This window comes from Oikopleura dioica, chromosome 2 (genome assembly GCF_907165135.1).
Source record: "Oikopleura dioica chromosome 2, OKI2018_I68_1.0, whole genome shotgun sequence".
Lineage (NCBI taxonomy): Eukaryota > Metazoa > Chordata > Appendicularia > Copelata > Oikopleuridae > Oikopleura > Oikopleura dioica.
This window is the reverse complement of record NC_137292.1, coordinates 15,547,898-15,563,495: the sequence shown is the minus strand read 5'-3', so window position 1 is coordinate 15,563,495 and position 15,598 is coordinate 15,547,898. Positions and strand designations below refer to the sequence as shown.

General features: G+C 37.4%; 2 protein-coding genes across 2 annotated transcripts; both read right to left on the bottom strand.

The window, feature by feature from the left end:
• Positions 1-13,295: 13,295 nt before the first annotated feature.
• Positions 13,296-14,289, bottom strand: LOC145698490 (uncharacterized). The gene is made up of 3 exons (XM_081775692.1): positions 14,149-14,289; positions 13,491-13,605; positions 13,296-13,453 (listed from the first exon to the last, which is right to left on the bottom strand). Exons 1-3 carry the CDS (start codon positions 14,287-14,289, stop codon positions 13,296-13,298), a joined length of 414 nt encoding a protein of 137 aa, XP_081631818.1.
• Positions 14,290-14,390: 101 nt separating this feature from the next.
• Positions 14,391-15,341, bottom strand: LOC145698488 (uncharacterized). The gene is made up of 4 exons (XM_081775691.1): positions 15,329-15,341; positions 15,209-15,283; positions 15,087-15,163; positions 14,391-15,049 (listed from the first exon to the last, which is right to left on the bottom strand). Exons 1-4 carry the CDS (start codon positions 15,339-15,341, stop codon positions 14,903-14,905), a joined length of 312 nt encoding a protein of 103 aa, XP_081631817.1. The 3' UTR covers positions 14,391-14,902.
• Positions 15,342-15,598: the final 257 nt, after the last annotated feature.

The window sequence follows — 15,598 nt, the reverse complement described above, 5'->3', positions numbered from 1 at the left end:
TTTAGGGCATTCTGAAAAGTAGGGCACGGCGGGGCGCTGGGCGAGCGAGGCGCCGCGCGCCGATTTCATGTTCTACCCTTAAGAACCCTTACCCGAAGTGTACAATTTTTGTACACAAAATGAGCGAGTTGAGCTGCTTAATCAGATCCAGCTCAACCCCGGATAAGCCGCAAATATGGAGATATGGAAGACAAAAAATAGAATTCGCTAGAAATATCCCCAATAGGGTTTTTGGGTGTGTAAAATCCGAATTTGAAGTCAAAAATGACTTTTAATGTCTAGTATTTGAGGGGCAGTAACTTTCGCTTAATTTACTGCCCAAACAAGAAAAGCCCTTCAGGATCCATAAAATACCTATTACTGCCCACAATAAGGTTATGGGCTTCTATTTTTGGGCTGTATTTTTCGCGAAACTTCCTGCCCGAAATAGGCATTTTCCTGATCTAGAAGGGCTTTATCCTTTTCGAGAAGGATACTCGACGGAAAACACTGCTTGTTGATCGATAAAGTCTTTGATCTTCTATCTTAATCATTCTCTGTTGATGGTTAATGGAGGGATTGCCTCGCTACAGTCGCGTTGAGCCAAGGCGGAGCCTCTGCGGAGGTAAGCACATGGCGGTGGGCCCGTTGCATCTCTCTGGCTCGGCTAGCCGCCTTCACCCACCGAGACAGTGGACCATATAGGATCCTAGGCAATACGGACCAACTCTAAAAAACTCATCTTTTTCATTTTTAACGATGGTTTTCGAATTCCACATACTAGAAAATCAAAAGATAAACTTGAAACCAGAGCAAAGATGACTCCAAAAGATGAAGGGAAATTTTTCTTTTCTTGAAGCAGGCGGGGTGGCGTGAGAAAATTAGTACTCGGGCAGTACTTATTGGGCTTATCAGGCCGAAATTTTGCGACAAGGTGCGTAAGTCTTCTGCAAATACTCATTTGAGTATTCAGGTCATTCGGACCTACCAGTTCCATTCGGCGGGCGATTATGGACCCCTCCGTCATGTGAAAACAATTTTTCAAACAGTGATTTTGGAGTGATCCTCTTAAGATTTTCGAAAAATTTTTATCCCATAGTATAGCCCGATAGTTGCTCTAGGGCACCAGAAGTAAAGGCACCCTCGTCCACTTCTTAAGGGTGTCGTAAGAGTAGGTTAAAGTTTCAAACATCGATTTTTCTTGGAGAACCTTAAGTTACATAATTTTTTAAAAACAAAAATAAAGCTTGGGTCAACCTTGGGGGCATCACGCTGTTATTTTTGAAATTCATAAAAGTTTCACTTGAAAAATAATTTTTCATTTTTAACGTGAAATTGATAAAAACGACAAAATTTTCATAGAAACTCCATAAAAAGTAATAATTTATGTTAATTTATTAATAAAAATATGCTTCCCAATAATGAAATAGGCGAAAATCCGTGATTCACACATTTTCCGTGAAAATGTTACTCGCGCCTAGTACGCTCTCAGCGCTCCACTATTACGATTTTCAAAACTTCAACTCAAATTTTAGGGTGTTAGAGTGGAGATAGGGCGACAAAAAATGAAGCGAAAAAATAGTTTTCCGGCATGAGTAATCCGAATCCGAGGTCAAAATTTAAAAATTCGTAATTTTCAAATCTTGACAGGGGGTCCTTATATCGCGAAATCGACAAAAATTGTACACTTCGGGTATAGCCTATACCGTATAGGGATTAAAGCTTTGAATTCGTAAAATGAGTGGAGACAAATGATTTTTCGACTAAAAACTTTCCCTTTTGTTAGGTTTTTGACGCCTTATTGTATGGGTAAGCTTAAATTACTGTCTTATTCGCGATATTTAACCAGTAATTATTTTGTCTACAACAGATTTTGTTTTTTATTTTCATTTTTTTGGCTGGACCACTCGGACCATTCGGACCATACTCAGTGCCTTCGCTTTCATTGATGTCTGCTGGCCCTAGGTAACTGCGGCTTATTCATTTCCTTTTGCAAAATATGAAGATGGACAATATGTTATGGATTGCAAGCTTGGAGATTGTAGAATGACAGCAGCCTCCGAAATCAACGGCGAAATTAGCTTTAATCTTGAAATTAATAATCCAACAGTCATCATAGAAAAAATGAAAATATATAGTGCTCAAACTTCAGTGTTGAAGGCGTCATGTAGATATGCGTCTGAAATCAAGGTTTCGAGTAATTTTTTAACGTCACGGATATTCTCACAGAGGGTCAACTTTCTGCTTCTGGAGATTTAACAGCGGGTTTTTCTTTAAATCTTTTTGCCGACCAAAAACGAACAAAAAATTGGATACGAAAACTTATATTGGATCACAAGTTTGGGCTGATATAACATGGGATTTGTCTCAAAACCTGATTGATTACTTCATTACAGATTGCTCTGTTGATATTTATGACAATCATGCAACGTCTGTGGAGATAATCAAAGATAACTGTTATTCAAGTGCTTTGAATATCAAAAAAATTGGCCCATATCACAATCACAAGGCAACGAAACGAGCGAGCTTTACATTTAATACTTTTTCGTCTGATTCACGATCTATCAGTCAGAAAGAAAAAGTGTCATGTAAGATAAAATTGTGCGTTGCTAAGGATGAGAATTGCGCTGCTAACACAGGAACGTGTCCTGTAAAAGAAGGTCTCAATTATACTCAAAACGGTTGCACGAAACCTTCGCACGTGAATGACTATGGTGATTGCAAACATCTAGATGAATCACTTGGTCAAAGTTTACTCGGAGCTTCTGATTACATTCCGCCAATTACACCAAAAGGTAAGCAAGAAAATTCAGGCGTAAGAGAGAACGAGTCCAAAAATTAGGAATGGTTGTTTTGCAGGGCTCATAGTTGGGATTTGTCGAGCATTTTAATCGAGAATGCAAGATTATCGAATAAAAATTTGATTTTTGCAATCAAACCGATAATTACTATATTTTTCTACGAAATTTTCATCAAAAAATTTTTAATAGTAAAAATGCAAAATTTGACGATATTTGCGAATTTCTTCGAAGTTTAAGTTAAAATTTATTTTCGAAAAATTTTGACCGACTTTTGTTGAAAGAAATCAAATTTTTTTAATTTCATAAGAAAAATAAACTTAGCAATGATATTTCTTGTTAATTTTTCCCAAGACCAATTAGATTACAGCATTTGGCCCACCGGCTTATGAAAACCCTTCCCAAAAATATCACTTTCTTTTTTGTCACTTCCTATCTTTTTACTCCCTTTTGTTGGTTCTTCCTCCATTTCTTTATTTAAAAATTTTCTTATTTGAAGAAAAATACTTTTTGAATTTTCAGAAGGTAACGATCAATCATTTTCATTTGAGCGGTAATAATAACCCAAAATCAACAAAAATTGTGGGTGTAGGGCGGCGAGGTTCCTAATTGTGAACCCGGTTCACACTTTTGTACCATCATTTTGAAAAGAACGAAATTGAAGAGTAATATGCGCTCCGCGCCTGATTCCATAGAACAATTCTGTCAATTAAAATTAATTTTTTGACCAGTAAATTTCAGTAATTTCAGTAATTTCAGTTCAGTAATTTTATAAAGCTGACCAAGACTGCTTTTTAAACATTAAATTTAGACGTCACTGAGTTTTTAAACACTCTACATAACGACCAATCGAAATTGGATTCAGCTCCGGGGAAATTTGTTTCAATCGATCAAATCATCCATGATTGGAATACTTGTAGGAGTAAAAGTCGAGCATACTTTGTGACAGTAACAAATAACTCGCCTGATCGTACTCTTATCTTTGGTGCACGATCATATTCTCATGGGAAGCTGTACGTGAACGCTGGAATGACCGTTGCTCCAAGAACAAGTATGGCTTTTGGTTCAGCAAACGCAGACAATGGCGTGATGGTTGGTGTTGAAGGAGAACTGTTTTGGATGGTTTCAGAAAAGAATAATCCCCTTACCCCGGTTGATTTTGCCTTGCATATTCATATTGACAACCCATATATTGGCGGCCATTCTTTGTAAGTAAACGATAAATTTGGCAAGTCATTGATCTCGAATTGAATAAAAAATATTTTATTGATTAAAACCATTTATTCTTTTATTTCAGCAACAAGTTCTTATTAGTAAAATAGAATTTTCTACACTTGTTCCCGCAAATGTGCTAACTTCTAAGTAAAAATCAGTTACCAGCCGAGATTTACACTTGGTAAAATTAAGCTCTCCATATCACCCTCTGAGTGAAGAATTAGTTCGCTCACAATGCAAGCAAACAATTGCTTTGGATTTCTGTTCTCATTGAAACATAATTTTAAGTCGCGCTCAAACTGGATACGGCAACCTCGAGTATCATCGCAGCCACAATATAGCAGATTGGAGTTTGGGCAAAGGACCATACAAAGGAGACGGTTTTACGTATGTTTAAAGATATATCATTTTTAAAATAATTCTTTAGTGCTTATGATATGCCGAATTTGTCGATTGACGTTGCATCAATATATTTTTCAACAGATAGTTGTAAGTTGTATCGTTAATATTATTATTGTGACCTTCAATCCATTGAATTTAAAGATAACTGGTATCGCTTTTCTAAGGGCGAAATTCATTTTGTAATTGACGCTTAAGGGACCCGGTTAGGCAACGCCAAGCTCAACTTCACGCGCCCGCCGTTACTCTTGTGACTAAGATTTTTCAGAAATTCTTTGTGCTAACGATATCTACAGATCTTTAGCTTTCTCATCCACTTCTCAGTTTTTCTCTACCATCACTCGTTCAAGAGCAAGGTCAAAAAGAGGGAGCGCAACTTCAAAGAGTTTCAGCGCCTGCAATCATTTTTCAATCTTCATGAAACCTGCACCATCGAAAAGCCCATTAAATTTTGTACAAATCTTACCGATGGCGCAAAACTGAATCTGTACTTATTAGCGATACAGATCAGATAAGCAAAACTTCTTAGCGCGCGCCCAGCGGGAATCATGTCCCGGGTGCCCAAAATAGCTATCTCGGAGCGTCCTGCCGCACCGCAGCATGCTGAGCGCGCTAAGTTCTCTGGTTTATCAGCCATTAATCCGCAATTAGTACTGTTTCATTTTTGCGCAATAGGTAAGATTTGTACAGAATTTAATGGGCTTTTCGATGGTGCAGGTTTCATGAAGATTGAAAAATGATTGCAGGCGATGAAACTTTTGAAGTTGCGCTCCTCTTTTGACCTTGCTCTTGAACGAGTGATGATAGAAAAAAACTGAGAAGTGGATGAGAAAGCTGAAGATCTGTAAATATCGTTAGCAAAAAGAACTTCTGAAAAATCTTATTCACAAGAGTAACGGCGGGCGCGTGAAGTTGAGCTTGGCGTTACCTAACCGGGTCCCTTAAACGCATATTGCACAAAGCCCCTTTGAAGTCTGATTACTCATTCTTTCGGTGTCCGATATTTTAAATGGACCCCAACTGATCGGACTCTTTTTCGATGACGAATCCAAATCTGGCTTCAAAAAAAAAATCGCCCATCGGAAAAAAATTTCTTTCAAAGAAAAAAACTCTGATTTTCTGATGTTTAAACATCCGTTCTTCGAAAAAAAAAACTATAATCTCTTTATAAGATGCACCTTTTGGCTGCTCAGCAAATGAAGAACGAGTTGATTGCGGGCCGACGACAGAAGACGAATGTGATGCTTTACAGCTATGCTGCTGGAACGAGAAGGAAGGAGAACCATCATGTTATCATCGAAATCTTTAATTTGACAATTGTGCGGAGCATTTAAATGAAAAATAAACTCATTTATTTGATTTTTTAAGAAACAAAAAAAAATTAAAAGGTGAAAGGAAGTTAAGTGATTATCCGTTGTCTGTAATTTTAGATTCCCGCTAAGCGCCTTTTTTTTAAACGAAGCCGCGAGGCGGCTAAGCCAGTATTTAAAGATAGGTTTGAAAGATAATGAAGCGAACAAGTTCTGATTCAGAGAAACTTTTACTTGCGCTGATAAACCTTTCTGCCCGTATTCTTTCGAGATGTCCAGTAAATAGGCAAAGCAAATACAGTTGTAGGTTGTTACGACCGTTATTCCTAGCAATATTTACATAATTTGAAGAAGGCAATCTTTGCAAACATATAAGCTGGCAGCGCTGCAAATTCTCTTCTTATTCTGCAAAGTCAAATTTTGATAAAAATGGAAGGTAAAATGATCATCGAGCGCTACAGGGCAATCAGAGAACTGAAAAAGCCAAGAGATGGGAAGATTTACTTTCTCGTCAAATATACTCAAAATGGTAAGGAAAAATCTGGAAGGGGTTATTACGTAATCTTTATTAGACAACGAGCTGAAAATGCTCAAGGGAATCGGTTTCATGAACGAAGAGCAAGAAGAAGATGCAGAATCCGAAGTCGCGCTGCTTCGAAAACTTGGAAAGGGGTTGATTTATGAAATTAGCTAAGCTTTAGCGAAATAAACTAAATAAAAGCTACTACTTTTGGATTAAACATATGATATTGTCGACGTCATTTGAATGAAGTTTGTGGTTTATTTCTGAGCTTTCGAGCTTAACTGCTCATTATCAAAGAAGAGGTTGACAGGCTACGAATTCAAATTTAGCTTAGATATAAGTAGAAATCAAGAACCTGAATTTTAACGGCAAAACGTTTCTCTCAGCAAGTGAGGATTGTGAACAGACATGAAAACAAGGAATAAAGTTATCTAGAGAATATTTCGCTTTAAGCGTGATTAAGGGTACCTAGGTCGAGTTTGGGTACCCCCTTAAACCATTTTCTGACCAAAGAATCGAATTCTTCAGGTTCTAAGGAACAAAAAACTCTATAATGACCCTATGGCTATCTAAACGTTTTCACGGTCAAAAACCACTGTAAAGTATAAAATCTATAGGAAATGCTAGTGCCTCAAATTTTTACGAAAAATTTTCCACCTCCAATTTTGCTGATTAAGGGCTTAAATAAAAGCTTATGGCCTGGTTAACATCGTAGTGAAGCTTAAAATTGCCCAAGAAAATTAAATTCTGTTCAAAACCGGGGAAAATGGAAGCTTACCAAGCAAAAATGCGGAATTTGTGAAGACTAGACCAAACTTTTGAAAATTTTCTTAAAAAAATCTTTGAAATCCAAATATCTGCTCTGTCACGATTGTAAAGGAGGCTTTAGACTTTATGTATCCAAAAAGAAAAAAAATGTTTGTATGAAAATTTTCGCCTGAATTTAGCGTCCAAGTTGGCCATTTTAGGCCGAGACGCCAACTTTGAGGGTATTTTTTCTGAAAAAAATTTTCGATATCGAAAAAACTGCTCTGTTACGATCCGAGATCTAGGATAGATCTGTTGAATGAGCTATTAAGGAGCTTTTTTCGTTAAGAATTAAGGGTAGTAATTAACCCTCAAAGATGGCCATCTCGACCCAGGTACCCTTAAGGGTGATAAATTCATTTGGAGCTCAACTTATCACGCTTAAAGCGAAATATTCTCTAGATAACTTTATTCCTTGTTTTCATGTCTGTTCACAATCCTCACTTGCTGAGAGAAACGTTTTGCCGTTAAAATTCAGGTTCTTGATTTCTACTTATATCTAAGCTAAATTTGAATTCGTAGCCTGTCAACCTCTTCTTTGATAATGAGCAGTTAAGCTCGAAAGCTCAGAAATAAACCACAAACTTCATTCAAATGACGTCGACAATATCATATGTTTAATCCAAAAGTAGTAGCTTTTATTTAGTTTATTTCGCTAAAGCTTAGCTAATTTCATAAATCAACCCCTTTCCAAGTTTTCGAAGCAGCGCGACTTCGGATTCTGCATCTTCTTCTTGCTCTTCGTTCATGAAACCGATTCCCTTGAGCATTTTCAGCTCGTTGTCTAATAAAGATTACGTAATAACCCCTTCCAGATTTTTCCTTACCATTTTGAGTATATTTGACGAGAAAGTAAATCTTCCCATCTCTTGGCTTTTTCAGTTCTCTGATTGCCCTGTAGCGCTCGATGATCATTTTACCTTCCATTTTTATCAAAATTTGACTTTGCAGAATAAGAAGAGAATTTGCAGCGCTGCCAGCTTATATGTTTGCAAAGATTGCCTTCTTCAAATTATGTAAATATTGCTAGGAATAACGGTCGTAACAACCTACAACTGTATTTGCTTTGCCTATTTACTGGACATCTCGAAAGAATACGGGCAGAAAGGTTTATCAGCGCAAGTAAAAGTTTCTCTGAATCAGAACTTGTTCGCTTCATTATCTTTCAAACCTATCTTTAAATACTGGCTTAGCCGCCTCGCGGCTTCGTTTAAAAAAAAGGCGCTTAGCGGGAATCTAAAATTACAGACAACGGATAATCACTTAACTTCCTTTCACCTTTTAATTTTTTTTTGTTTCTTAAAAAATCAAATAAATGAGTTTATTTTTCATTTAAATGCTCCGCACAATTGTCAAATTAAAGATTTCGATGATAACATGATGGTTCTCCTTCCTTCTCGTTCCAGCAGCATAGCTGTAAAGCATCACATTCGTCTTCTGTCGTCGGCCCGCAATCAACTCGTTCTTCATTTGCTGAGCAGCCAAAAGGTGCATCTTATAAAGAGATTATAGTTTTTTTTTTCGAAGAACGGATGTTTAAACATCAGAAAATCAGAGTTTTTTTCTTTGAAAGAAATTTTTTTCCGATGGGCGATTTTTTTTGAAGCCAGATTTGGATTCGTCATCGAAAAAGAGTCCGATCAGTTGGGGTCCATTTAAAATATCGGACACCGAAAGAATGAGTAATCAGACTTCAAAGGGGCTTTGTGCAATATGCGTTTAAGGGACCCGGTTAGGTAACGCCAAGCTCAACTTCACGCGCCCGCCGTTACTCTTGTGAATAAGATTTTTCAGAAGTTCTTTTTGCTAACGATATTTACAGATCTTCAGCTTTCTCATCCACTTCTCAGTTTTTTTCTATCATCACTCGTTCAAGAGCAAGGTCAAAAAGAGGGAGCGCAACTTCAAAGAGTTTCAGCGCCTGCAATCATTTTTCAATCTTCATGAAACCTGCACCATCGAAAAGCCCATTAAATTTTGTACAAATCTTACCGATGGCGCAAAACTGAATCTGTACTTATTAGCGATACAGATCAGATAAGCAAAACTTCTTAGCGCGCGCCCAGCGGGAATCATGTCCCGGGTGCCCAAAATAGCTATCTCGGAGCGTCCTGCCGCACCGCAGCATGCTGAGCGCGCTAAGTTCTCTGGTTTATCAGCCATTAATCCGCAATTAGTACTGTTTCATTTTTGCGCAATAGGTAAGATTTGTACAGAATTTAATGGGCTTTTCGATGGTGCAGGTTTCATGAAGATTGAAAAATGATTGCAGGCGATGAAACTTTTTGAAGTTGCGCTCCCTCTTTTTGACCTTGCTCTTGAACGAGTGATGATAGAAAAAAACTGAGAAGTGGATGAGAAAGCTGAAGATCTGTAAATATCGTTAGCAAAAAGAACTTCTGAAAAATCTTATTCACAAGAGTAACGGCGGGCGCGTGAAGTTGAGCTTGGCGTTACCTAACCGGGTCCCTTAAACGCATATTGCACAAAGCCCCTTTGAAGTCTGATTACTCATTCTTTCGGTGTCCGATATTTTAAATGGACCCCAACTGATCGGACTCTTTTTCGATGACGAATCCAAATCTGGCTTCAAAAAAAATCGCCCATCGGAAAAAAATTTCTTTCAAAGAAAAAAACTCTGATTTTCTGATGTTTAAACATCCGTTCTTCGAAAAAAAAAACTATAATCTCTTTATAAGATGCACCTTTTGGCTGCTCAGCAAATGAAGAACGAGTTGATTGCGGGCCGACGACAGAAGACGAATGTGATGCTTTACAGCTATGCTGCTGGAACGAGAAGGAAGGAGAACCATCATGTTATCATCGAAATCTTTAATTTGACAATTGTGCGGAGCATTTAAATGAAAAATAAACTCATTTATTTGATTTTTTAAGAAACAAAAAAAAATTAAAAGGTGAAAGGAAGTTAAGTGATTATCCGTTGTCTGTAATTTTAGATTCCCGCTAAGCGCCTTTTTTTTAAACGAAGCCGCGAGGCGGCTAAGCCAGTATTTAAAGATAGGTTTGAAAGATAATGAAGCGAACAAGTTCTGATTCAGAGAAACTTTTACTTGCGCTGATAAACCTTTCTGCCCGTATTCTTTCGAGATGTCCAGTAAATAGGCAAAGCAAATACAGTTGTAGGTTGTTACGACCGTTATTCCTAGCAATATTTACATAATTTGAAGAAGGCAATCTTTGCAAACATATAAGCTGGCAGCGCTGCAAATTCTCTTCTTATTCTGCAAAGTCAAATTTTGATAAAAATGGAAGGTAAAATGATCATCGAGCGCTACAGGGCAATCAGAGAACTGAAAAAGCCAAGAGATGGGAAGATTTACTTTCTCGTCAAATATACTCAAAATGGTAAGGAAAAATCTGGAAGGGGTTATTACGTAATCTTTATTAGACAACGAGCTGAAAATGCTCAAGGGAATCGGTTTCATGAACGAAGAGCAAGAAGAAGATGCAGAATCCGAAGTCGCGCTGCTTCGAAAACTTGGAAAGGGGTTGATTTATGAAATTAGCTAAGCTTTAGCGAAATAAACTAAATAAAAGCTACTACTTTTGGATTAAACATATGATATTGTCGACGTCATTTGAATGAAGTTTGTGGTTTATTTCTGAGCTTTCGAGCTTAACTGCTCATTATCAAAGAAGAGGTTGACAGGCTACGAATTCAAATTTAGCTTAGATATAAGTAGAAATCAAGAACCTGAATTTTAACGGCAAAACGTTTCTCTCAGCAAGTGAGGATTGTGAACAGACATGAAAACAAGGAATAAAGTTATCTAGAGAATATTTCGCTTTAAGCGTGATAAGTTGAGCTCCAAATGAATTTATCACCCTTAAGGGTACCTGGGTCGAGATGGCCATCTTTGAGGGTTAATTACTACCCTTAATTCTTAACGAAAAAAGCTCCTTAATAGCTCATTCAACAGATCTATCCTAGATCTCGGATCGTAACAGAGCAGTTTTTTCGATATCGAAAATTTTTTTCAGAAAAAATACCCTCAAAGTTGGCGTCTCGGCCTAAAATGGCCAACTTGGACGCTAAATTCAGGCGAAAATTTTCATACAAACATTTTTTTTCTTTTTGGATACATAAAGTCTAAAGCCTCCTTTACAATCGTGACAGAGCAGATATTTGGATTTCAAAGATTTTTTTTAAGAAAATTTTCAAAAGTTTGGTCTAGTCTTCACAAATTCCGCATTTTTGCTTGGTAAGCTTCCATTTTCCCCGGTTTTGAACAGAATTTAATTTTCTTGGGCAATTTTAAGCTTCACTACGATGTTAACCAGGCCATAAGCTTTTATTTAAGCCCTTAATCAGCAAAATTGGAGGTGGAAAATTTTTCGTAAAAATTTGAGGCACTAGCATTTCCTATAGATTTTATACTTTACAGTGGTTTTTGACCGTGAAAACGTTTAGATAGCCATAGGGTCATTATAGAGTTTTTTGTTCCTTAGAACCTGAAGAATTCGATTCTTTGGTCAGAAAATGGTTTAAGGGGGTACCCAAACTCGACCTAGGTACCCTTAATCACGCTTAAAGCGAAATATTCTCTAGATAACTTTATTCCTTGTTTTCATGTCTGTTCACAATCCTCACTTGCTGAGAGAAACGTTTTGCCGTTAAAATTCAGGTTCTTGATTTCTACTTATATCTAAGCTAAATTTGAATTCGTAGCCTGTCAACCTCTTCTTTGATAATGAGCAGTTAAGCTCGAAAGCTCAGAAATAAACCACAAATTACTTTTGGATTATTTTGTAGTAAAGCTTTGGGTCATGAGACCATCTTCAGTACTTAATTTGACAGTAAAATTGGGAACAAGAAATTCACACAACAAGAGGCTTTGCGGCACACTAAAGATTGAGAATGGAAATTTTTAAACGAAATTTTAGCGTCTAGAGAAAAAAAAATGTTGTGTACTGAGTCTGTGAGACATGAAATTTAAAAACTGATAGAAATTTCGACGGGCGGTTCTATCATTTTGCAAAAGTGCCCGTCTAAATGATGATGATATTTTGGTGTTGACATTTATTGTTAAGGGGGTTGTGGTCGAGAATATTTTCGATTTTTCGAAATTTTGATTTTATTTTTGAATTCCTCGATAAAAAAGGAACATTTTTTTCCTAACATTTTTTGATTGGATCATCTTAACTTAAGAAAAAACCGATTTTAAGTCGGGAATTTTTGATTTATCGAATTTTTGAAATTTGATTTTCTGTACTTAAACCGATATAAACATGATTTCTGCTGCGAGAAATTGTTTAAACAAAATATTCTTCTAATAAATTGACAATAATTGAGAATAGTTGTGATTTTTTCGAAAATTAAAGTTCAAATTGGGTGAAAAATGACGATTTTAAAGAAAATAACACTTTCTTCATCTATTACAAATTTTTTTTCTACTTGATAAAACTTAAAAAATTTCACGTTATTACATCCGTAAGGCCCGCGAGCTGATGTGGTGATGGGCAGGCCCAAATTCTTCTCTGTAAACAAAATTGTGAATCTTTCATGTAAAAATCTCGAAGAAGCTTGATTTAAATCTTAATCTATCTTACTTGGTCGTCCACAATCTAGCATGAGGTCCTCCTGGCTTCAAATTTTGCAGAATTGGAGTGTATCCTGGAGCGCCGCTGGATCTGGCGGAAATTGAACCACTAAAAAATGCGAGAGCGATGAAAATTTTCATTTTTTAGTTAATTTAGACTTTTTTCCTGAAATTTTGTAGAAGATTGAGACTTAGCGGGGTGTAACGACCGTTTTATGCAGAACGAAACCAGCAGCGGCAGTTGTTTTTCGCATGAATTATGCATGAGAAATGGAATGCTCTGGACTTTTATTGGCGTAAGGGGTTTGAACAGGAAAATTTTTCTGTGAATTTCTATTTTTTTTTCTTCTTTTCAAAATACTCACATTGCTTAGCTTCATAAATGAGTTGCCGATATTTCCTTGAAATCTTGCGAAAAATGGACTGTAAATAAGACTGAGTGTCTTCAGCTTGAATTCATGTTCTTTTGATCAATAGCGCTTTGAAATCTACGAAGAGTCTTGGTTAAATAAAAATCAATTTAAAAGAATGAATAATTGAAAATCTTTTTGAGTTATCTAAAATTGAAAATAAATGAAATATAGTTTGACAATCATTGGCGACTGGCAACTCCCTAAAAGTTAATTTTCGTTGATGAGAATCGCGTATATGAAAGAATTCATTTCTTAAAAATCCATCGAAATTTTTATTAAGATGTACAGAATTACTTTTTTACAGTTATATTCCAGCGGACAACACCTTCTTCTCCTTTGAGCTTGACCATTCCTTGTGAATCCGGCGTCAACTTCTTTGCTGAGTTTTTGCTCTCCCCAGTAAAATAGTTAATATCGTCCGCGTCAACTTGAAAGTCGACGCGTTTTCCTAAAAAAATAAAAATCTCAAATTCAACAATCAATACCGTTGAAAAGAATCCATATTTTCCAGAAGCCGTCGCCGCCGAAGTTTTCGAAGTGCGATTGTTGTCGGATTGTCCATCCAGCTTCTGTCACTTCTAAATTTTTGTCGTAAAAAAACTTTATTTTGGATGAAAATCGCGTCGAAACAAAAATCAAAAAAAACTAAAAAATGCAATTTTATCCAATTCCTTCAAATTAAACTCCGAGAATCCAGCCGCCATTGCTCGAAGCACTCTTCGCACTGCATTCTCGTCGTGGGAATTTCGGACAGAGCTAGAGTCGAGACCAAAGAAATGACCAAATCCATTAATCGCGGCATTCGAACCAAAATATCTTACAATTTCGGATCGATCAGTTTCCGGAATTCGTGGGGCGACAGGTTTGGGCTTTTTTGATTCGCGAAGATCGTTTTCCAGTTTTTGAGTTTGTCGTTTGAGTTTGTTAATGTCGTTGATGAACGTGTTGTTGAGTCGTTTCAAATCAGCAATTTCTTTTTTTCAACTTTTTCGACGATTTCTTCTCCTTAGAAAGCTCATTCTTCGATTCGATATTTTCCCGATCCAGCAACTGGTTGATTTTCATCGTCGTTTCCATTCTAGTCAACCCAAAAGTAAGATCAGCTGGCAAAACTCGATTCTTCAACTGCTCGATCAAACTGACCAGGGCCGGGTGAGTCATCAACGCAGCAGCGCTTTCTGCTCGTTCACCGACTTCAACGACAAGACATCGCCGGACCAGACTTTCCATCGCCGGAAAAACGACTTCAGCAGGACGCCTGGCTTTGTAGACGATGTTTGTCATTGTCTGAAACGGGTTCCCAGCCGTAAACGGATGTCTTGCACGATTGAACAAATAGAACATCAATTATTGACTGTTAAACTTTTGTCGAATCTTTCCTGAAAGTGCACAGCATTTGAAAAATGATGCCAACCGCCCAAACATCCTGACAAAACGAGAGAGGCGCTGAATTTCCTTGGCTTTTAATCACTTCAGGCGCCAAGTAGTCCATTGATTTAGCGGGACGAACCTGAAATTGTCAACAAGGCCATCAAGGCCATCACGGCCAGCAAAGCCATCAAGGCCATCAATTCCCAATTTCAGGTTTTGAGAAGTTTTGTAGATTTGCTTGTTGTTGTTTTTATAAGCGCGGTTTTTGAAACGTTCTTGTTCTCAGATTATATGAATTATTAACTCAATATTTGAATGAAAAATTGCTTTAGCTGTTGTAAAGGACACTGCGTTGGAAACAGATCAATTTTTGTACTTTTGAAGCAAAAATCGACGATCAGAAAGCAAAAGAAGCGCGTGTGCGCTCCGCGCCTGTCTTATGGGAAACCCAAGAAACAACTTTCTAGAATTGATGGCCTTGATGGCGTTGTTGACAAATTCAGGTTATGGGGACTTTTGTTGATTTCTAAAATGGTCTTGATGGCCTCGATGGCCCTGATGGCCGTGATGGCCTTGATGGCCTTGTTGACAATTTCAGGTTTTCCCATTTAGCGACGCCAGTGTGAACTGTTTCTGCAACGGCGCGGGAAACATTGAAATCGGCAATTTTCACCTAAATCGTTTGTCAAAATAACAATGGATTTCGTTACCTGTTGTCTATCAGCGGACATGAGGATGTTCTCCGGCTTGATATCCCGATGCATGATATTCTTTCCGTGAATGTAGTCTTGAAATTTGGAAGTAAGAACTGTTGATATCTAAGAAGTCTTACCTAGCGCTAGAACTAGTTGTGCAGAAATTCGTAAGGCATCGTTTTGCGCCCATGGTAGCTCGTTTTCGCTCCCTTCTGAAAATAATATATATTTTTCTTTTGTATTTAGGTAAGAATTACGGTTGTTGAGCATATCCTCGAAAACTGCGCCAAATCGCCGCCAGGGAGATATTCCAAAATCAAAGCGTGATACTTCAAGCCGTTTGGAGCGGTGAACTTGAAATCGTCCACAAGTTTTACAACGTAGTCATGATCTTTACTCGATTTTCAAAAGCTCGAAATCAGATCCTTTAAAAATGAAACGGTGAAAACGATCCTAATTGTCGAAGCAAATTTATCTCCAGATTCGCATCGTGTTCTTCCTTTTCTCCCAGAAGACCGATTCCTTTG

What these genes read in the sequence shown, in the direction of transcription:
- LOC145698490 (XM_081775692.1), bottom strand. Translation starts at nt 14,289, where the DNA reads ATGACAAACATCGTCTACAAAGCCAGGCGTCCTGCTGAAGTCGTTTTT. An exon ending in TGATGACTCACCCGGCCCTG is followed by an intron (nt 13,606 to 14,148) that starts GTCAGTTTGATC and finishes TCCAAAATAAAG; the next exon opens with TTTTTTTACGACAAAAATTT. An exon ending in AATATGGATTCTTTTCAACG is followed by an intron (nt 13,454 to 13,490) that starts GTATTGATTGTT and finishes TTATTTTTTTAG; the next exon opens with GAAAACGCGTCGACTTTCAA.
- LOC145698488 (XM_081775691.1), bottom strand. An exon ending in ACAACTAGTTCTAGCGCTAG is followed by an intron (nt 15,164 to 15,208) that starts GTAAGACTTCTT and finishes CCAAATTTCAAG; the next exon opens with ACTACATTCACGGAAAGAAT. An exon ending in TGTCCGCTGATAGACAACAG is followed by an intron (nt 15,050 to 15,086) that starts GTAACGAAATCC and finishes CAAACGATTTAG; the next exon opens with GTGAAAATTGCCGATTTCAA.